This window comes from Elephantulus edwardii, unplaced genomic scaffold (genome assembly GCF_000299155.1).
Source record: "Elephantulus edwardii isolate Elephantulus edwardi_28Jun2011 unplaced genomic scaffold, EleEdw1.0 scaffold00124, whole genome shotgun sequence".
NCBI classification, from domain to species: Eukaryota; Metazoa; Chordata; class Mammalia; order Macroscelidea; family Macroscelididae; genus Elephantulus; species Elephantulus edwardii.
This window is the reverse complement of record NW_006399874.1, coordinates 7,149,504-7,171,918: the sequence shown is the minus strand read 5'-3', so window position 1 is coordinate 7,171,918 and position 22,415 is coordinate 7,149,504. Positions and strand designations below refer to the sequence as shown.

The following is a 22,415-nucleotide window of genomic DNA, read 5'->3' as shown; positions in this document are numbered from 1 at the left end:
AGCATTTATGTGACTGCTTGGATTGTGCCCTAACCTTAACAATGAGAATCTCAGATCATCTAATGGTGCCCATGTGAAACTTATACTTGGACCAGGAGGCAATCATCAGAACAGAGCAAGGAAATACTCCATGATTCAAATCAAGGAAGGAGTGTGTCAGGGATGCATTCTGTCTGCATATCTTTCCAATCTATATGCGGAACAGATCACTCAGGAGGCTGAAATTCATGGCATCAAAATTGGAGGAAGATTCATCAACAACCTGTATGATGCAGATGACACAACCTTGCTTGCCAAGACTGAGGAGGACCTGAAGCCTTGTTGCAGAAGGTCAAGGACTCCAATATGCATTGAAACGCAACATCAACAAAACAAAGATTCTCACCACTGGGCCAATTGACAGCATCATGATAAATGGAAAAGAGATTGAGATTGTTAATAATTTCAACTTGCTAGGTTCCACAAACACACTCTTTGTGCTAGCAGTCAGGAAATCAAAAGATGAATTGCAATGGGAAAATCTGCTGTCAAGGACACCTTGAGAGTACTGAAAAGGATGTCAATCTGGAGAACACGGTGCTCCTGATCCAGCCCACAGCCTTTGCAATTATTTGCTACACGTCAGAGAGCTGGACAATGAATATAGAAGAACTGATGCCTTTGAGTTGTGGTGCTGTAGAAAGAGGACTGAACATGTACCACAGACTGCCAAGAGAAAAAACAGGTTTTTCTGGATAAGGTGAAACCTAGCTGCTCCTTGAAGGCAAGGATTTTAAAGCTCTGTCTCATACACTTTAGCCATGTTGCCTGGAGAGACTGGTCCTTGGAAGACATGCTTGGAAGGGTGGAGACATGGCACAAGAGAGGAAGATCCTGGCTTCAATGCATTAACACAGTGACGGGTAATGCGGACAGGTATGTTAGAGACAGTGAGAATGACTCAGGACAGGGCAGAGTTCAGAGCTACTGTATATAGCATCACAATGAGTCGCATGAGACTGAACAACACATAACAACAACTAGGCAAAGGCAGGGAAGATGCATACTGCAGACAGAAGAAATATATTTCCAATACAAGGAAGAATAAAAGGATATGTTCAAAGACAATGAAAAGTTCAAGAATGGGGAAAGCTGCCGCACACAGATTAAGTAGGTATGAAGAAAGGATATACCCCTGACACATTCCCTTCCTGATTTTAAACCATGCGGTGTTCCCTTGCTCCAGTCATTCAACAGCTTCTTGATCTAGGTATAGATTTAGCATGAGCACAATTAAGTGTTCTGGGATTCCCATTCTTTTCTATTTTAGCCATAGTTTGTTATAAACTGCGCAAATGCCTTTGCATGCATTACAGAAGTATTTAAGTAGCTATAGTATTAGACATAGAGCCCAGATGGGAAGTCACTAAAATTAAAGGAGAAACACCTGCAAATAATCATTAATAAGTAGTTTTTGTGAAGTATGAACGTAGGAAAATTGGAAGATAAAATAGAATAGTGTTTCTCTTTCAACAACAGTGTTCTGCTGTTGCTGTCATCACTACATGTTGTCCAGTCACCTGCAACTAATAGCAACACAATGTACAACAGCTCTGAACTCTGCTCTATCTTGAGCCAATGTCATTATCTCTTACATACCTACGTCAATTGCCCAGACACTGAGTGAATCCCTTTCATTCAGGGATTCCTCTCTTTTGCTGTCCCTCCACCTTTCCAAACATGATGTCCTTCCCCAAGGACTGGTCCTTTCTGGCTACATGCTCAAAGTATATGAAACAGAGCTTCAAAACCCTTACCTCCAAGGAGAAGCTTGGTTTTACCCTCTCCAGATCAGACCTGTTTGTTCTCTTAGCAGTTCATGGTATATTCAGTACTCTTCTCCAGCACAATAGCTCAAAGACATTTGTTCTTCTTCTATCATCCTTAGTCACCATCCAGCTTTCTTATGCATAGCATGTAACTGCAAAGATCATGCTTTGGATCAGGTACACCTTAGTCTCTAGACTTATATTGTTGCTGTTCAGTACTCTGGAGAGGTCTCTTACAGCAGATTTTTTTCCACTGTAATTAGTCTTTTTGATTTTCTGGCTTCTTGTATCAAGAGTGTTGATTGTGAAGCCAAGTATGTTAAAGCTGTTAACAATCACAGTCTCTACTCGATCTATCATGACACTGTCAATGGTCCAGTGGTGAGAACCTTTGTTTTTTTCGATACTGATCTTCAATCTATATTGAAGGTTACAGTCCTTGACCTTCTGCAGCAAACACCTCAGGTCCTCCTCAGTTTCAGGAAGCAGGTTTTGTCATAACACTGGTTTGTTTGTTTTTTTTTATTTTGTTATTTTTTGTGTGTGTGTGCGTGTACCGTCAAATCAGATCTGACTGGTACAGGAGGAGATTGCCCCTCCTTCCCCGGCAGAGCATCTGGTAGATTCGAACCATGTGCCTCTGGGACTGCAGTTGCAGCACCTTACCACTAGGTCACCACATTCTTCCTCATAAAGTCCAGCTCCTGATGATCTGTTCCATATATAGATTGAAAAGGTATGGAGAAAGGATGTATCCCTGGCGTATACTTTCCCTGATTTTGAACCACGCACTGTTTTTCTACTCTGTCCTGAGGATAGGTTTTGCAAAAGCACAATTATGAGTTTAGCCACAATTTGTTGTGATCCATACAGTAATTTGCCTTTGCATAGTCAATGAAACACAGATTGACATTTCTCTGGTACTCTCTGCTTTCAGCTAAGATCCATCTAACATTAACTATAATGTCTTTGGTGCCACAGCATCTTCTAAATGCAGCCTGCACACCTGGCTGTTCTCTATGCATGTAATGTTCCAGTAATTTTTGGATGATCTTCAGTAGGATCTTAATTGCATGTGATATTAATGATTTTGTTCAATAATTTCCATATTAGCTGGATCACTTTTGAAAAGGGAATAGTGATCTCTTCCAGTCAGTTGGCCAGGTATTTGTCCTCCAGATTTCTTTGAACAATCTGATCAGCACGTCCAGGGCAGCATCTGTTTGCTGAAATATGTCAACTGGTATTCCATCAATTCCTGGGGCTTTTATTTTTGCCAATTCCTTCAGAGCAGCTTGAACTTCCTCCTTCCTCACCATTACCTCTTGATCATATATTGTTTCTTTAAAGTCTTCTGTGTTAGCTAATTCTTTCTCATATTGTGTCTCTGTGTACTCCTTCCATCTTCTTTTGATGCTTCCTGGGTCATTCAATATTCTGCTCATAGCATCTTTAAGTACTGCAACTCAAGGCCTGAACTTATTCTTCAGTTCCTTCAGCTTAAGAAATGCTGAGCGAGTTAGTCCCTTTTCATGTTCCAGCACCAGTTCATTGCACATTTCATTAAAATAATTTGCTTTGTTTTCCCAAGCTGCCCTTTGAAATCTTCTGTTCAGTTCCTTAACTTCTTGAATTCTTCCCTTTGCTTTGGCTTCTCAGAATCTAGTGCAATATTCTGAGTCTCTTCTGACATCCATCTTCTTCCTCTGTCTTTGTAATGACCTTCTGCATTCTTCATGGATGATATTCTTGATATCCTCCCACAGCTCATCTGGTTTGTACTCATTAGTATTTAAGGTAGCTGCTCCGAAACTGCCATGCTCAGAGGTCAACATCGCAACACTGAGTGCAGCTGCCCGTACAAAGAGTAAAAACATCACAGGGGAGTGTAGAGGAAATGGGAGGACAGAAGTGGTACGAGGCCAGAGCCATCAAACTAGTTAGCTGGAGGCAGGAGATGAGAGATGCAGGAGTGCAAGGAAAGGGAACTGAGCTGGATGCTGGCAGTGAGGGGTGAGGGTAGGAACAGAACACATGTGATTAAGCGGTGGTTCCTGGGACCAACATCTGATCTGTTGTTACCTGAATACTCTCATCACCTTTTTTGGGCAAAATGCTTGTCTGTCAAATACTGCTCTAAAGCTCAGCACCCAAATTAAGACAGACTAGGGAGAAGGACTGGCCATCCACTTCCAAAACAATAGGCCTTTGAAAACCCTATGTACAACAGAACACACTTACTAGCAGATCTGGCATTAGAGGGTGAGCCTTCTGTATTGGGAATCACAAAGGAGGAGGAACAGTTGCAAACAGACACTAGTGATAGGAATGTGGAATGTGAGAAGCATGAATGTCGGAAAATTGGAGATTGTTAAGAAAGAAATTGAGCACATAAATATACTGACATACGAGGCACTGGCAGAATTAAACGGACTGGCATGGAATATTTTGAATCAGACAATCATATGATCTACTATACTAAAAATTAAAAAATGAGTAAAAAATGGGGTGACATTTCATAGTTAAAAAGACTGTTTCTAGATCATCTTTAAATACAGTATCATGAGTGACCGGATAATATCCATATGCATACATGGAAAACCTGTTAATACCACTATCATTCAAATTTAAGCACCAAAAACCAAAGCCAAAGAGGAGGAAATAAGTGACTTCTACCAACTGTAGCAATTGGAAATTGATTGAATATGCAACCAAGGTACATGAGTAATAATGAGTGAGTGAAATGCAAAAGTTGAGAACAAAAAAGAAGAACCAGTAGTTGGAAAATATGGACTTGACAATAGAAATGAGGCTGGAGACAGAATGATAGAATTCTGTACATATTCATTACAAGTACCTTTTATAAGAAACACAAATGGTGACTATATACATGGACCTCACCTGACATCCTACACAGGAATCAGATCAATTACATCTGTGGGAAAATCATCAAAGCAGCTCAACATCAGCAGTGAAAACTAGGCCAGGTGGTGAGTGTGGAACATATCATCAATTACTTATGTAAAAGTTCATACTTAAGCGAAAGAAAAGCAAATCCACAAGGCCAGGTGCTGCTTGTGGAAAAGATCATTAATTTCTTGTATATGAGTTAAAACGTAAGCTAAAGAAAATAAAATCCAATCCACAGGAACCAAAGTTTGACCTTAAGTCTATCCCTCCTGAATTTAAAGACTATTTCTGAACAGGTTTGAGTTCTTGAATAGTGTTCTGAGATCTTGCTAAACTAGTCTTTGAAATGTACAGAAATCATATTTGAGAACAGAGAAATTTTTCTTCTTCTATAATATGCATGTCCTTTACTTCCTTTTTCTGAATAGAATCTATTTTGTATTATTTAAATTCTCTTGAATTGATAATTTTTAAGATCATAAATGTAGTCTAGGTTAATATTTCATGTATATGTGCTAAAAATGTGTATTCTACTGTTGTTGAGTAGAATGTTCTGTAGGTGTCAGTTGGTTGACAGTATTGTCAAGCCTTTTACAGTAAAACCTGTGAAAATGAGGACTGGGGGGATACATAAACTTGTCAGAGAAGAAAAAAAATATTTCCCACTGAAATGACAGAAAAGAAAAGTAGTAAAGAGTAAAAGGGTTAGGGTTAGGGTTAAGGTTATCACACTTGTGATAACAGAGTAATCCTGCTGAATTCCAGCTTTCACAGGGTTTGGTGAATATACTTAGTGATACCTCTACCCTTAGTCTTCTAATGGGAGCTTTGGTGGTATAGTCTGTAAGGAGTTGCTCCAGTAATCCAAAGGTAGCACTTCTCTGGAGGTTCAAATCCACCAATGGCTACTCAGGAGAAATATCTCAGGAGAGATATCTCCATTTGTGTGATTTATAGCCTCTAAAATGCCAGTACAGAGCTCTGCTGGGCTAGTGATAAGAATTCATTGTAGTAAGGCACAAGGTTGGAATCCACTAGCTGCTCCACATGAGAAAGATGGCCTAGCTTTTCCATGTGATTTACTGTCTCTGAAAACATGCTGGTGAGACAACTGACTTGGTTCTGACTCAAAAGCATACACCAAAAACCAAACCAAAACAAAAACAAACCAACTCGAAGGTCAGCTATTAAGTGGTTTTGACTTAATGGCATAAGTGAATTGACAAAAATTTTATTCATTAACAATAGAGGAGTGCTGAAGTCTCCATTTGTTGTTGTTGTTGATTGCCGTTGAGGCGATCATGAATCACAGTGACCCTATGAACAAAAGGCCTGAAGCCTTTCTATAACTAGCGTTGATTCTCAAGGTTCATAAAGTTTCCAGAGGCACGTTGTTTAGGAAGTGGATGCCACTCCTACTTTTAAACTTGTCTTAAGCTGGGAGCTCCACCAAACACTGTCCACCATGGGTAACCATTATGGCATCTGACACCCCAAAGTCACAAGGTTCAGCATCACAGCAACCTCAGGTACAGCAAATTGACAGAAGAGTACTGTGCCACTTAGAAGAATGTTCCTCCAAAATATAACAACCGACTTTTAAATACAAAGACCCTCCCCAAGGTCTTGTTGACTCTAACCATGAGGCTTAAATAAAAAGAAAAAATAAAATAAAAAAACAACCAATACAATAGTTGTTGCTGTTTTTATGTGCCATCGAATTGCCTGCAACCCATATCAACCACAGCAGCTCTGAACCCTTCTCTGTCCTGAGCCAGTCTCACTAATTCTGACACACCAACCCCCACTGTCTGAGTTACTGTATCAATCCATCTCATCTAGGGTCTTCCTCTCCAGCACTGTCAGTCCACCCTTCAGAGCATGATGTCTTTCTCCAAGGACTGATCTCTCCAGGCCATATGCCCAAGTAAGTGAGGCGGAGCTTCAAAATCCTAGCCTCCAAGGAGAGAATCCATTCTCCATATAGGTTGTGGATTCATCTATTTCTCTTTTTAGGTTTTCTCGGCTTTAACTTTTAAGTTATACTGTTGGACTCATACATTTGGAATTTTTATATATTGCTGAATTATTGCCTGTATCTTTCTCATTTTGGGTAATCCTGGAAGTAAATATAGGATTTTCTACCTATTTTATTTGTCTTAGTCTATTGTTAAATTTGTTCTCTTAAACTAGACACACTAATTTCATAATTTTTAGTAATTTTAGAACACAACTTGAGGCAAAATTGAAAAGGAAGATGAAATGTGATTCTATTAGTATCCTTTTTAGCTAAATAGGTGATGTTACAGAGATCTCTTCTGATCATCAAAATTCTGATTACTTAAAACATCGAAACATTTTCTATCTTTGAGAGTGGATTTTTCAAGTGATTTTTATGAAGCAAAAAGTAGCTGCACTGAATTTTTACTTTAGATGCATTTTAGTGGTGTGATTTTCATGACTTCCTTTCAATATTTTAATGGACCCTCAGAGCTTTCAAGATTTAATTGTACACTTGTGCCAGTCTGTAACAAAGCATTTATCAAAATGTTCTATGTGGATTTTTCATTCATCAGCTCTCTGCCCTTTAGGATATAGTCCACCAGCTGCTTCACTCTGCTGAGATCCACCCAATAAAGACATCAAACAAAAGGAAAATATTATTTACAGTTTGACCACATGCACCATACATCTGTGTTCATTTCAGGTAAAAGGTTACATTGCAGGCCCAAATGATAGCATAGAAATTAGCAAATGGCTTCAAATAAGTAATGGGTATAATTAGAGACAGGATAAATGGTAGAACGCAGAAGAGTCAAAAGCAAAGAGTATAAACAAAAATTATTGCTAAATATAAGCCTTAATTGTCTCTATAGGAATGCTAATAGACTTTAAAGGTCTTAGTTTTTAAAAACGGATTTTGTTTTAGATTCTTTTTTAAATTGGTCAGTGGCAGTTCCTATCTGTTCCTAAGTCTAGAACCATTCTTTTCCTTAATTATTGACCAGACTTCTTACATTACAAGGAAGAGTAAAGTCACTTGACACATTTTGTTAATTTCACTTTGCTCAACCTTGAACATTTTCTCTATATTAAGGGACATATCTTTCTCTGTCACCATTCTTTTGTTCAAGTATATTCTCTTTTCTTTAATATAGTGCCATTTTGCACATGTCCCCCGCCTCTCTCTGTACTGTACCAATTCTTTCATACATTTATCTTTTCCCCACTCTACACTTATTTTCTGAACATCTAACAAGTGCCAGTTACTGAATTACCACCAGAGAGAAAATTAAATAAAAAATCAATCATCTTCTCAAGGAAGCCATAATCTATGAGAAAGATGAAAAGGTAAACAAATAATTAAAATCAAGTCCATCACATACTAGGAACCTATAAAAGAAGACTAAGGCTTTCTACTTTTGTTTCTAATTTTATAGGTTATATATTTCACTGCAATACTGCTAGTCTTAATTTCTCATCTGGACTAAAAATCTGCATTTTTGCATGCCACATAATTATCCTACCACTAAAACCAATCTCTCAGACCACCTATTTCCTTCCAGTTGCCAACTAACATTTATGTACAGGTACCACAATTATCCTAAACTTAAAAGCTTAAGAATCTTAGAAAAATGTCTGTATTTTATTCACATATCCTCTCCTCCTAATTCCAAACTCTCCTTCAAGGCTTAACAAAAACATCTTTTCTAAAATGCTCCATGACCATCCTGGCCAGTAACAGTCTCTCTCTTCAGAAGAGTAAAGATTTCCTATCTGTGAATCTCTCCTAACACCTGGCTTATGACTTCTGTCAGAAGACCTGGTTTGTCTTTGTACTCTCAACAGCACGTGGAACCCTGCCTTGTTCAGAGCAGGTACAAAAGTGGATTAACATTTGAATAGTACTAAGTCAACTTAAACTTTGCACACAGCAGATACATCAGAGTTTTCTTCAGTTAGAAATTCCTTCAAGTAACTGCCAAATGATATACTATGATTTAGAGGTTCCCATTCTAAACCATGTTATTATTTTTCAGGAAGAAGTTCTTAAATTACTCAAGCTTAAGGAGAAGCTCATCTTCAATACCCTCAAAATTTAAGCCAACTCAACCAGAGCTAAGTGATCTTTGCAATGCCATAATATTTATCTTTAAAGAAAAGCAGAATTAATAAAGACGTAATCTTAGATAACTCGCTTTTAAATTTTTAAGTATTTCTTTATTACTTGGATTGTTCACAAGACAAAATATTTTGACAAACTAATAGGCCTAAGTAAGCAACTCTCATTAGAAGTGTAGATTAAACACTGTAACAAGTGATACTTATCAGAACATACGGCTGGTACACCTTATATTGTTTTCTGTTCTAGTCTGCACACAGTACAGAAAGTGTCCCCAAAGAGAACAGACTGTCATTAATAAGCTTAACTGCATTGTTCCGTCTGTATAAACTGGTCCTCAACTGAGACAGTAAAACAAATTGGGCGAGGGGAATTTCTGTCTTACTTATTATCAAGCAAAATTAAAATGCAGCCTAGCAGAGAGAGGAACTAGGATTTCCAAGGAGACTAAACCAGGAAAGTTAAGGCATTAGCTTAATTCATCTAGAAGATAGGCGTCTGGCATGAGGTCTGACAAGTAATGGAGGATTGCTGTAAGAACATTAAACGAACCTGAGGGGAAATGTCTGCTGCCTCGTTACTGAGGATGCACAGCACAATCTGACCTACCTGGCTTATTCCTGCGGGAGAGATCTTGTATGACTGCAACTTCTGCTTCAGCAGCTCTGGATCACTGTGACGGAATGGGCACCCTGACAATGAGAAAACAGGCCAGCGCAGCACACAGGTTATTCACCCAGGACACAGTACGATACCACACTTCAGAGACTGTATAAGCTTTTTCTGATTCTCTAAGAGCTTATTAATAAAAAAGTTAATTGCCCATGGGTGCAACTGTTTTCCATTCTTTATCTAAATGACGACTTAGCTGTATGGCTCTCTGAGTACTACAGGCTCAAGAGTGATGTAAAACATTACTGTAGTCTTGGATTAAGATGCTCATTCAATAGGAGAAGGAAAATAGCTTTAATTATGCTATTTGCCAACAAGCAAGATAATCACAAAATAACTACAGTAGTTTATTTGAAAACTACATGATCTTACTTTTCTTATAGACAGGTGGTTCGGATGCATCACTTACTCCTTGGTAAATATGGACGATCTCCTCTCAAATGATTTACTGCCTTTGAAAAGTCACTGGAGGATCAGTTCCTACTTGATGACAATGAGCTGAATTGAAATATATAAATAGCACACTGCCGTTGCTGTTGGTATGTACTATAGAGTCAGAACTGACCCACAGCTGACCCTCCAGAGAGTTTTCAGAGGCAGTTAATTGCATGGGAGATTGTCCTTACTTCTCCCAAGGAGCAGCTGGTGGCCTTGACCCACGTGCTCTCAGGATTGCAGCTCAGCTTCTTGCCACTAGGCCACCAGAACTCCCAATTAGCACACTAAATGTGTAAACTTCAAAATACATCGAATTCTCACATACTTTTCAGAGATAAATTCTATATGTATTCTTGTAGACGAGAACCTATGTAAGTTTAAAAGTATCGTGGGTAAAAAGAAGGCAGATACACAGAAAACTGACAGACAAACAACTGAGAGTAGGCACACATTTTCTCAGTAACCTCTGAGAAGGAAAAAGAAAAACACTACTAACATGTTTTCATACACTATGACACAGAAATATCGAAATGTAAAGACTACATTAAGCCATAATCTAGAAAAATTTAGATATTATAATAAAAAGCTGTCATGGTAAATAAAAATATTTATTCTAAAAGTTAGTAATAATTCATTCATTATAGAAAGAAGGAGCGAGGCCCAGTGCGTAGAAAGTTGCGATGCTAACCCAAAGCCTGGGTCTCTCTGGTTACTCTAATCTAGCAGCTACCATGAGAAAGAGAGATGGATCATCTCCACCCTATTTACAGCCACAGAAACTCAGTGGAGGGTCAACTATAAGTTGAGGTTCTGGTCCAACAGCAATAAAATGAGGGGGTTTTTGGTTAGTTGTGTTGTGGTGTTTTATTTCCTTAGTAGAGAAAGAAAATTAAGTGAAGATATTGACTTTCCATAGGCAGCAATATTAAACAGGATCCATACCTTATACTATAAACAAAAACAAATTAAAAACGGATTAAGGATTTACATGTATTAACTAAACAATAAAACTCTTGGGAGAAAATGTAGAGGCAATGCTATCAGGATTATTATTTAATAGTGAAGAAGCTAATACCAGTAAAAAGCTCAAATAGCAAAAGAGAAAAGAAATGTGACTGGATAAAAATTAAAAACTGACTTGTCTAAAGACTTTCCGCCAAAAGCAAGAAGATGAGCTACCAACTCAGAGAATATATCTTGAAACTACATCTCTACTAAGAATGAATAACAAAAATGTACATAAAATTTTGACACTTTAACAACAAAATGACAAATAATTCAATCACAAAGTAGGCAAAGGACTTTAGCAAAGAGGGCAAATGATCGCCAGAAATGAAAGAATACCTGCCAACATTAGCCATCAGAGATGCAAGTGAAAATCACAATGCGATACTGTTTCACTCTCCCTAGGGAGCTCTGGCGGTCTAGTGGTAAGATGCGGTGCTGCAATCCTTAAGGTGCATGGTTCAAATCCACCAGCTGAGAGAAGGATAGGCAATCTTTTCTCGTGGCATAAACTGCCTCTGAAAACCTGCTGGAAGGTCAGCTATGGGTTGGTTCCAACTCAGGAGCACGCAACAAAAACAACAAGATGCCTAAAAGAGAGGGAAGAAAAAACAACAACAACAAAAAAGACGACCCCAAAAGCCAAAATAACAAATGTTGGCCAAGAAATGGGGATATAATGTGGAACTACATAATGATCCCTCATCAAGTGCTAAACCAAAGAGCTATAAAAGCATTAAGAGTAGAATGCAATGCTCTTTAATCCCTCCTATGAGATTTATAGTCTCTGAAAAGCTTTAACTATGAGTTGGTTCAGCACTGAGGTTGACAGTTAATCCTATCACAGCTCTGATCTGATGTAAGGGAAGTTTTCTTAAGATGTGACCAAGAACTCTTTTTATATCATAGAAATCAAAGGGGAGGAAATAAAACTGAGGCTGGGGACCACCAAGACATAACAGCCAGGAGTGGAAAACATTCTTCTGGCCTCAGGTTTCTACACCAGCGGGATCTCTGTTACCAAAGACTGTGGGGAGATGCCCTGATAATCTTATTCCACCAGATGTTCCAAGAAAGAAATGGTCCTCTTTTGTGTGATTTACAGCCTCAGACGCCCAGCACAGTGTTCCAACTCAATGGCAATCAGCTTGAATATTCCTGAATCTAAAACAACTGAGACAAATAAGAAGTCAACATATGTTAACTATCACTGTAGTTTGTGAAAAATCTGATGATAAAATTGCAAACGAGGAGAGAAAAATGGGGCTGTGCAAGAATTATTTGCTAAGCCCAGAATTTTAAAGGGCATTAAAAAATATGGACTAGATTTAATGATGTAAATTATAGCTGAAATAACAGCTAGGTCCACAGGAGTATCAGAAAGGAAAAAGCCAAGAAGAAACTGAAGATCTACCTCTAAAGTGCTATAATTGATACCTTTGATTTGTCATGTTGGAAAAGAGTGCTAAATATCCCATGCACTGCCAAAAAGAACACACTGATAGGTCTTGGAAAAGGTGCAGCCAAAGTGCTCATAGGAGGCAAAGATGACAAAGTTTATCTTATATACTTCAGGCATGTTGCTAGTAAAGCCTATTCATTGGAAAAGGACATAGTGCTTGGAAAGGTGGAGGGATAGTGAAAGAGAGAAGACACTTAACCAGGTGCACTGACACGAAGACTGTGGCAATGCCTCGAGTGTGCCAGAGATTGTGAGGATGGCACAGGACAGGACAGGGTTCAGTCCACTGGATCACTATGAGTTGTACTTGACTCAACAGCACCTAACTACAACAACAAAGTGCTTACCAAAACAAAAAGGTCTTTTGTAAAGTTATGTTTACACTAAGAAGAAAAGAGAAGAAGGAAACTACTGCTAAGAGCAGCTGGTGTTATTTTAACAGATAACGGGAAAGCAGAACTCATTAACTCCCTTTTGTTTCAATCTTCTACATCTAAGAAAATGATCTTCAAATTACAAAGTTGAACAAACAAGAGAAATGAAGAGGAGAGGAATGAAGACATAACGAAAACGGATTTCAGCTAAGTATTTGACACAGCTTATTAACACACATCTGTAGAAAAATGGATAAATGTAAGTCAATACATTTATACATATGTAGATTGGTAACTAGCTGGATAACCATTCCCAGGCAATGCTGTTGTCGGTATGTGCCGTCGAGTCGCTTGCGACTCATAGCGACCCTCTGTACAATAGCCCTAAACCCTGCTCTATCCTATGCCAATCACACTGCCTCCGACACACCCATCCCGATTACCCCAGTCATTCAATCAATCCATCTCATAGAAGGTCTTCCCCTCCTGTTGTGTCCCTCAACCCTCCAAAGCATGATGTCCCTCTCCAAAGACCTGTCCCTCCTTACAACATGTCCAACGTATGTCAGATGAAGCCCCAGAATCCTTGCCTACAAGGAGCAGCCTGCTTTAACTCTCTCCAGGATGAATCTGTTTGTTTTCTTGGTAGTCCACAGTACATTCAATAATCTTCTCCAGCACCACAGATCAAAGGCATCAATTCTCCTTCTATCCTCCCTAGTCATTGTCCAACTCTCTGATGAATAAAAAGTGATTGCAAAGACCATAGCCTGTATCAGACACACCATAGTCTCCAGAGTGACACCATTGCTCTTCAGTACTTTGGACAGGTCCCTAACAGCAGACTTTCCCATCGCAATACGTTTTTTGATTTCCTGGCTACTGGTGCCAAGAGTGTTGACCGTGGAAGCCAAGCAGACTAAAGTTGTTAACAATCTCAGTCTCTTCACCATCCATCCTGATTCTGCCAATTGGTCCAGTGGTGAGAATCTTTGTCTTCTTGACATTGAACCTCAATCCATACTGAAGGCAGAAGTCCTTTACCTTCTGCAGCAAGAACTTCAGGTCCTCCTCAGTTTCAGCAAGCAGGGTTGTGTCATCTGCATAACATGCTAGTTAACAAAAAAATGCCAGAAATGCCAGTCTTGGGAGCACAACTGTTTGTTATTGTTGTTATGTGTCATTGAGTCACCCGTGACTCAGAGCAACCCTATGTACATTAGCTCTGAACCTTGCCCTATCCTGAGGCTGTCTTACTGTCACTAACACACCTAATCCCACTGTCCCAGTTACTATGTCAATCCATTTCATTTGTAGTCCTTCTCACTTACACTGCCCTCCACCCTTCCAAGAACGCTGCCCTTCTCCCAAGGACAGGCCATCTGCCCAAAGTATATGAGACAGAGCTTCAGAATCTTTGCTTCTAAGGAGCAGCTTGGTTTCACCCTCTTCAGGGCAGACCTATTTGTTCTCTTGGTGGTCCATGTGCAAAACAGTTCACAAAATTAAAAACAATGGGTGAATGTGCACAGTAAATAACACAAGCTTACAGAGTGTTTGCTAAGTAGGCTATTTCTTTATGGTCAGGAGTTTAAATTGAAAACAAGATAAAATACTGCAATGTACTGAGAATGAAGATAGAGAAATAAAACATCCCACATTTAACCCAATTTAAAAAAAATCAACTCAATAAATAAAAGTCTCAGGATCTTGATATTAAATGGAGTTTTACCTGATCACCAGCTCAACATGCATTAACTGGCTGAAGTGGCTGTTAAAAAACCCCCAAAAGCAAAAAACCAAACAAATACCAATAATAACAAACACAAGAAAACTCAGCTAAACCTACCAAAGATTTCATCAGTGGAAGTACTTGGGTCAATGATTCTCAAACTGTAGAGGGCATGAAAATCACCCTGGGAGTTTACAAATAAAATGACTCTTAGGTCAAGCCTTCTCCTGCTTCTCAGAGAATATGACGCTAACGATAAGTCTGAGGTCTGAAAATCTGCATTTGTACTAAACCCTCTCCCCCAAACATCCCCAAAACTTCACCCCAAAATGTACCTTAAGTGGCTCTGACAAAAATAATAAGATTACTAACTCATTTTATGTTCTAGTTCTGGTCATCTCTTATTAAATATTAATGCACAGGGCATTTTAAAATGAGCTGTGCCTGCTGAATATATTTCTAGAAGTCTTATCTGTGATGTATAATTTTTTTCACTGAAGATGCTAAAATAAGAAATTCTGGCATATAATAATGTAAATTTTGGTAATCTGTAAAATCAATTAATAGAGACAATGAAATTATTCTCTCACAATACCAGAAAAATGAAGAGCTTCTCAAGGGATGCTGAGAGAAATCTTTTGGATGGAGAAAACAACAAGAAGTTACTGAACTCAGAAGTGTGCAGAAAACAGCTTGATCCAGACTTTTTTTTAATATATAACTCAAAAAGTTTTTATACAACTTGTTACATTTCTCACCTACTCTTTTTTTTGTTAAATCAGATGATAATGAGAACAAATCAGACTTTTCTTGAGCAGTCTTATAAAGGAATAGATTTACTATCTCCAGATAGAGTTTATCAATTTAAAAGCTTTGAACGACTTTTCTATCAGTCTTCTAGGACATCCGAAGACTATGAGAAAAACAAAACACAGCAGGTAGAAGAGAGGGACTGAGAACTGAAAAGCCCAGTCCACACATGCTAAAGTGCAACTGAGTGAATTTCTCTTGCCTGACCTACTTCAGTAATAAGACAAATCGCTGGAAGAGTAATAGAGCTCCAGTTTGACACTGACGACTGACATAAGCTGCACACCAGTTCTTGTCGGTAAAACAGAAAGCCGTTATATTGTTTCAGTGCTTCCCATAGAGCTCTTGGGCTTCTGTCCTTAGCAAACATATCCAGTGGAAGCACTTACCATGATAATCCCCTTGGCCTGGTGGATTGGTTAGAATAATCTTCAAGCAACTAAAAGGTGTATAGTCTGTCCTCTTGCCTTCTTTCCCAAAGCTATGGCGGATGTTGTAAGAGTAGCCTTTATCAAACTGATTGGGAGAAAAAAGACAGGGGCAAAGGCAGAAACATTGTTAGAATCACAAAGTGCAAAGTGGTAATTTCTTAAAACATATTCCACATTCCTGGGCAGATGTGCATTCACACCATATTTAGGTCTTTTAGGAATCTATTTTAAAATATTTAGACATTCCATATTTAGGAATCATTTAGGCCCTTTATGATATAGGTACCTGGCACAAAAATGATATGAAATATCCTTCTCAGGTAGAAGGCATCCGGTTATATGGTTAAAGACAGACAACCCTTTCTGAGCCTTCATTTGCCAATTTCTTAGTTTATTTGCAGAGTTCCTACTAAATGTAAATCAGCATGGTCTCTTTTCTCCACTCTCTCCTCTGATTTTCCTGAACTCTCACTCTGTGGTGTTGTGGCTTTCCTAACCATTTTGACTTTACACTTTATTTGATGTTTTCATCCAGCCATACAATGAAAGGGAACATGAAATACAGAATATATAAATGACTCATGAGGGGATTGGTGTGCTTTGCCATCCACCAGCTTGAAGTTGAGCAGGTTTAGCAGTGAAGAGGGAAATGTCACTACCATCAACGAAGAAGCGGAGAATGCAGTGTGTCCTTCAGGGCCAGAGATCTCTGTGCCAGTCACACAGGGACCTACAGAAGAGCAGGAGCAACCTCAGCAAAGAATCACAGACCAACATGAGAAAGAGCTCACCCGGGACTACTGCCCAAGCTTAACACCAGGGGCCTTAACCCAGGCTTGCTGGAAGACTGAGGGAAGAGGCCAGAAAATAGCAGCTCTAAGAGAACTTGTTTGCTTGTTTATTATAAAGATTTATTTCTGTGATGTGATAAAAACCAGAAGTATAATTTATTTCTCTGCTAAAATTATCATAGTGGAATGTTGGTTTTTTTTTAAAAAAAGTATTACTCTTTTATATTGGTTTACTTACAAAGTTCATATATACTGTTTTTCACACTAGATCTTTCCCCTTTCCTTTCCCCACCTCTCCCTCCATCCATCAAATTGTGTGACCCTATGATAAAGCACTCCCTTCCTTGTATCTTCACAGTCACTCTATAATAAAGGTTTTCTACAGTATTTGGCTTTAAGAGACTAAGTTAGTTCACTTAGCATAACGCTCTCCAGTGCCTCCCATTTTAGGTAGTAACATAAAATTATTGCTCCTGCATGCTGCATAGTATTCCACTGTGTGAATATCTACAATTCTTCAATCCATTCTACTGTGGTTGGGCATTTGGGTTGTTTCCATGTTCTTGCTATGGTGAATAATGCTATTATGAAAATTGGTGAATAAGTCTCTGTTCCTCAGTTCTCATTTTCTCAGGGTATATTCCAAATGGTAGACTAGCAGGGTCATATGGAATGTCTATGTTCAGCTTTGGCAATACCATCTCAGACAAGGGTCTCATAATGAAAGTTTACAGAACACTCCTGGATCTCCACAAGAAAAAGACAATCAAGTACAAATTGGCAAGAGACATGGAAAGACTTTTCACAAAAGAGGACATTCTGATAGCCAACAGACTCATGAAAAAATGCCCCAAAATCACTGGCAATAGGAGAGATGCCAATCAAAACCACAATACCATCTTACTCAAGTAGCAATGGCAAAATGTAGCAGGAAAGCAAGTAATACATGCTGCACAGGATGTGGTGAGATAGGAACTCTTATACATTGTTGGTGGGATTGTAAAATGGTATAATCACTCTGGAAGGCAGTTTGACATTTCCTTAAGAGAACTTTTTAACACTGTGGCAGAGCTCTGAGACTGTGGCAAAGCTCTGAGGCTGAAAGTCAAAGGGCTAGGGAGTACATTTGAGAAGGTAACCTTAGTGAGGAACTGTATCCTGTTGCCAATCTGAATTATTACCTGTGTCCCTGTTGTTGTCTACCATTGAGTTGGAACCGTCTCATTGCAGACCCTCCAGCGGGTTTTCAGAGGCAGTTAACAGCATGAGAGGAGACTGTCCATCCTTCTCCCTCAGAGCAGATGGTGGATTCTAACCATGTGCCTTTGGGATTGCAACACAGCTTCTTACCACTAGGCCACCATAGCTCCCTAGTAAACTCTCTAACAATGTGTGTGGTACTGTGAGATTTGTGTGGCCACTGAAAAGGATTTTGGAGACAGTAGTAGAGTGGTGAGAGCTCTGGGAGGGAAAGTTGATATAAAAATTAGCAAGAGTAGGTGCAAAAGTAAGGAATCAGGAAAGTTAGTTCTTTATTATGGATGTTTAGATGGAGATAGATCCCCCTTGTGGAGTGAACAGAGATCAGAAGTGGGCATTCTCATGCAGCCTTCACGTTTTTTTATACACATATTACTCATTTACTTTGAAAAACATAATTAATCCCTTCCTCCACATTTATACTATACAGAACAAATATTCAGTAAATGCTTGAAGAATGAATGAATGACTCTTATGCAGAATCCTTGTCTCCTTGTTCATAAAACAAATTAATGAATGGAAAGAATATTTTAAATGGCTGAAGTAGGGAAGGAAAAAAAGGACCTAATATTTATTGAAAAATAATCAGATGCCAAGTTCTTCACAGGATACTTTTAACTATGTAATCCCATTTAACTACTTAAATTCTTACAATTCTTCTTTGATATTAAAAATGACAAAAATAAAATTTAAAGAAATGAAGCAATGTGACATAAGCCATAAAGCTATCATGTGACAGACTGTGAAATCATTTGCAAGTCAGTTTGATTCAAAGGGTCATGATCTTTTTGCACTTTCTCAGATATTGAAAAACCATACATTACAATGCAATCTTCATAAGACATCACAACTCTATTTTCAAATGTCAGTTTCATCTTGGAAATCAGTTAGATGAAATATTTTCTTCCACTGGACTTGAAGAGAATTTTATCTATACCTACACCCTGTAGACAATCTAGCAAGAGCAAACACCTTACTGGTAATGGGAAAAAATTCACAGCTAATGAAATCTCTGACAAAACCCTCAAAATGCCAGAGAAGATTAAAGTGAGCATTCAGAGAAGTGATTGTTGTTGTTATGTACCATCGAGTTGCCTGCGACCACAGCCTCCCTGTGTCCAGCAGCTCTGAAGCCTGCCCTGTCCTGAGCCAGTCTCACTGATTCCGACACACCAACCCCCATTTGGGGAAAAAGTACAGGCCTAAAATCAGATATAAATTTTGTGCAGAGTAGAATGTTCCATTGGTTTGTGACATTACATCATTTTGGAAGCTTTCTGCCAGGACTGTGTTCTGAACCGCCTCTCGGTGGGTTTGAACTGTCAAATACTTTGAATAGTCAAATACTTAACTGTTAAGATACATTAAAAAAATCAGAAAATTCATTGCCTTCAAATCCTCCTCATAGTTAATTTCCATTGGGCTTCTGTGGCTTAAGACTTTATGAAGGAAATTGCCCATCTTTCTCCCACAGATGTGCTCATGCACTCAAATTGTTAGCCTTTAGTTAGTGTCTCAGACATAATGCACTACCCCACCAAGGACAGGACAAATTTAGTACCCTCAGTTACACACATTCATCTAAAACAAAAGTTTTTCCATATTTATCCTTCAGCACAATCACTGATTACCACTTGCTTTTACTATTCAATGATCTCTCAAGGCTTTCAAAAGCAGAATTATCAGACGCTGCTGAGTGGTGTGTGGAGCACATCACATGTTATTACATTACTCTGTGAGCTACAATTGCTAAACAGATCCAGAAAGTCCAAGTAACAAGTAATTTTCAAAGGAGAAAATCCTCAAGGTTTTCAGTCTAATAATTAGAATAAAAGAGCTATAAAGAAACTCCAAATTTTACTTCTTTCATGAATTCTTTAAATTTAACTTAAAAAACCAATACTCTGAAAAACTTAGAGAGCAATTATTCAGCAAATTTCCATAAATGAAATTTACTACGTGTAATACCAGAATGTATTATGTAGATAGGAAAGAAAGAAATTCTTTTTATAAAAGATGTGCAAGTTAGCCATGAACTGAAACATAAAAGGAATGTGAAACATGGGCAAACTGTATTTTGGGAAACAGCTGGATTCCTAACATTTAAAGTGACCTAAGCTTCTCAGTATGAAAAAGTTGCCCTTTGTTCCTCTTCCATAATAGGCTTACAGAGCAATACCCAAATGGCACAAACGGGGGTGGGGAGGGGTGGTGCCCACACGTATAGCGTCCCGTTATCAGGCAGCAGAGTTGGTGAGACCTGAGAGGTCTTGCCACTTCTAAAGAGTATGGCTTCACTCTTCAATTTTTAATCTATAGAAACAGTTTTATTATTTAATACATGGAATTGAAGACTAAAATAGATTAAAACATTAAGCATAGTGTGGGAGACATCCTTTATTCCCAATAACTGTTACCTTCTTTTTGAGGAAAAACCAGAAAAGACACGTTGATGTCAGAAAAATCACTGAACTTTTGGTTGTATTTTTAGCCATTTGTTGAAACGTCCTTCTTTCTTCAATGACCCCTCCTCAAGATTCTGACAAACTAGTCACATAAACCTCTCTCTTAAAGTACTTTCCTCTGTAGAATCTTCTCACGCTCTCAGGCAGAGGAAGCTGCTTCATCTAGAGAACACAATGCAGTTATCTATAGAAAACTTTTCACGTGTCAAGAGTTTTGGTGTTCTTTAAAATTTATCTGTATTGGTAAAGAGCAACAATGTCAGTCTGGAGACTGAGGTGCACTTGATACAGGCCATGATATTTGCAATCATTTGCTATGCATCAGAAATCTGGACAATGACTAGGGATGATAGAAGGAGAACTGATCTATTTGAGCTGTGGTGCTGGAGAAGAGTATTGAATATAGTATGGACTGTTAAGAGAACAAACAGGTTCAACCTGGAGAGGGTGAGCCCAGGGTGCTCCCTGGAGGGAAGGATTCTGAAGCTTTGTCTGACATATTTTGGACATGTTTCAAGGAGGGACCAGGCCTTAGAAAGGGACTTGGGAGGGTGGAGGGATGGTGCAAGAGATGAAGAACCTTGATGAGATGATTGATTGAGTGACTGAGGTAACGGGGGTAGGTGTGTCGAAAACAATGAGATTGGTACAGGATAAAGCAGGAATTTGAGCTGTTGTACATAGGGTCACAAGTCACAGAAGACTCAACAGCACATTAGCAACATACTGGTTTACATATAAAAGTTGTATACACTGTGTCATTTATATACATTGTGTTTCATACATTCCTCTATTCACACTGTGTTTCACATTATCATTCCTATACAATTTTAGAAAATTAAATACCACTGACTTATGCCTATCATTACCCCAATTTTTCAGGTCCTCACTGGATCTTTCCTAATTCCTTCAGTCCCTCGCTCTGCCCACCAAACTCTGCAACCTTGAGGCCCCTCTTCTAAATTTTAAATTCTTTAAGAGTAGGGCATGATGCGGTTTCTTCTCAAGATGCCCATTCAATGTTAAACAGAATATACAGTCCCAGGAGGTGTTCAATAACCTTTACTTGAAAAAAGTAACTGGCTGAATGAAATAAAACCACTCAAAGATATTTTAATTTTACAGGATTAAACAACTTCAAAAAAAATTTGGACATCATTATAAAATCCCTATTTTGTGCTCCTTTATGTCTTTTCTTTTTCGTCTAACAAAGATAACCAAGAGTTTAAATGAAGAAGTTCCATTATTTTGTCTCTTCTTTGGTACCATATCTTAAAAGCCATTATTAAATATGAGATCCTGAAGCACTACTCCTATTTGTTCTAAGAGTTCTAAGTTTTGAGTTCTTACATTTAGATTCTTGATCTATGTTTAGTTAATTTTTTTTATATGGTATAAGATAGGGATCCAGTTTCACTTTTTGCAGGCAACAGTTGACACAGCACAATCATTCAAGAGATTATTCTTTCCTCTCTGCAAGGATTTAGCACTCCTATTGAAAAAGTGGGCAGACACATATAGGTTTATTTCTGAACTCTCAAATCTATTCCATTGGTCAATATGTCCATTGTAAGTTTGTTCAGCAAAGGATTTTATAAACAAAGTGTAAAGATAACTAACAGACTGGGGGGAAATAGGAGAATTGCATATCTATCTTATAATGAGATCTGGCTGTGCAGTGGGGATTAAGCACTGAGATGATAACTCAGCCACTCTGAAAGAGAAGAGAAAGGGGTCTATAGAGATTCAACTCAACCAACGTCAAGTAAGAACTGATTCATAGCCGAGCCCTCCAGTGGGTTTCCTAGGCCACAATAAACACTCATGGTAGCCGCAGTCAAAAAAAATGAAAAGACACATTGTATTGGACCATCTGCTCTCCAGAAGTGCCAAAGAGCATGGTATTTCATTTGCTTTATGGGCATGTGAAAACTGAATTACTAAGTAAGGTTAGAGGAGGCAGTAGCCAGACTAAAATAAAGCCAAGCTAAGCCAAAGAAAACAAAAAACAGTCTGTAAATTACAAAGTAATATTACAATTCTGGTATTCATCAGCTACTGTTGTTGTTGTTATGTGCCATCGAGTCGCTTGCAACTCATAGTGACACTATGAACAACAGCCCTAAACCCTGCT

At 38.5% G+C, this 22,415-nt stretch overlaps 1 protein-coding gene across 1 annotated transcript in view; it reads right to left on the bottom strand.

The window, feature by feature from the left end:
- PRIM2 (primase, DNA, polypeptide 2 (58kDa)) overlaps window positions 1-22,415 on the bottom strand; it is a 443,510-nt gene that overhangs the window by 39,057 nt on the left and 382,038 nt on the right. Inside the window, exons 10-11 of the mRNA XM_006893148.1 lie at window positions 15,724-15,850; window positions 9,451-9,533 (exon numbers count right to left, since the gene is read on the bottom strand). Coding sequence (XP_006893210.1) covers window positions 9,451-9,533; window positions 15,724-15,850 — 210 coding nt within the window. The remainder of the gene's footprint in view (window positions 1-9,450; window positions 9,534-15,723; window positions 15,851-22,415) is intronic.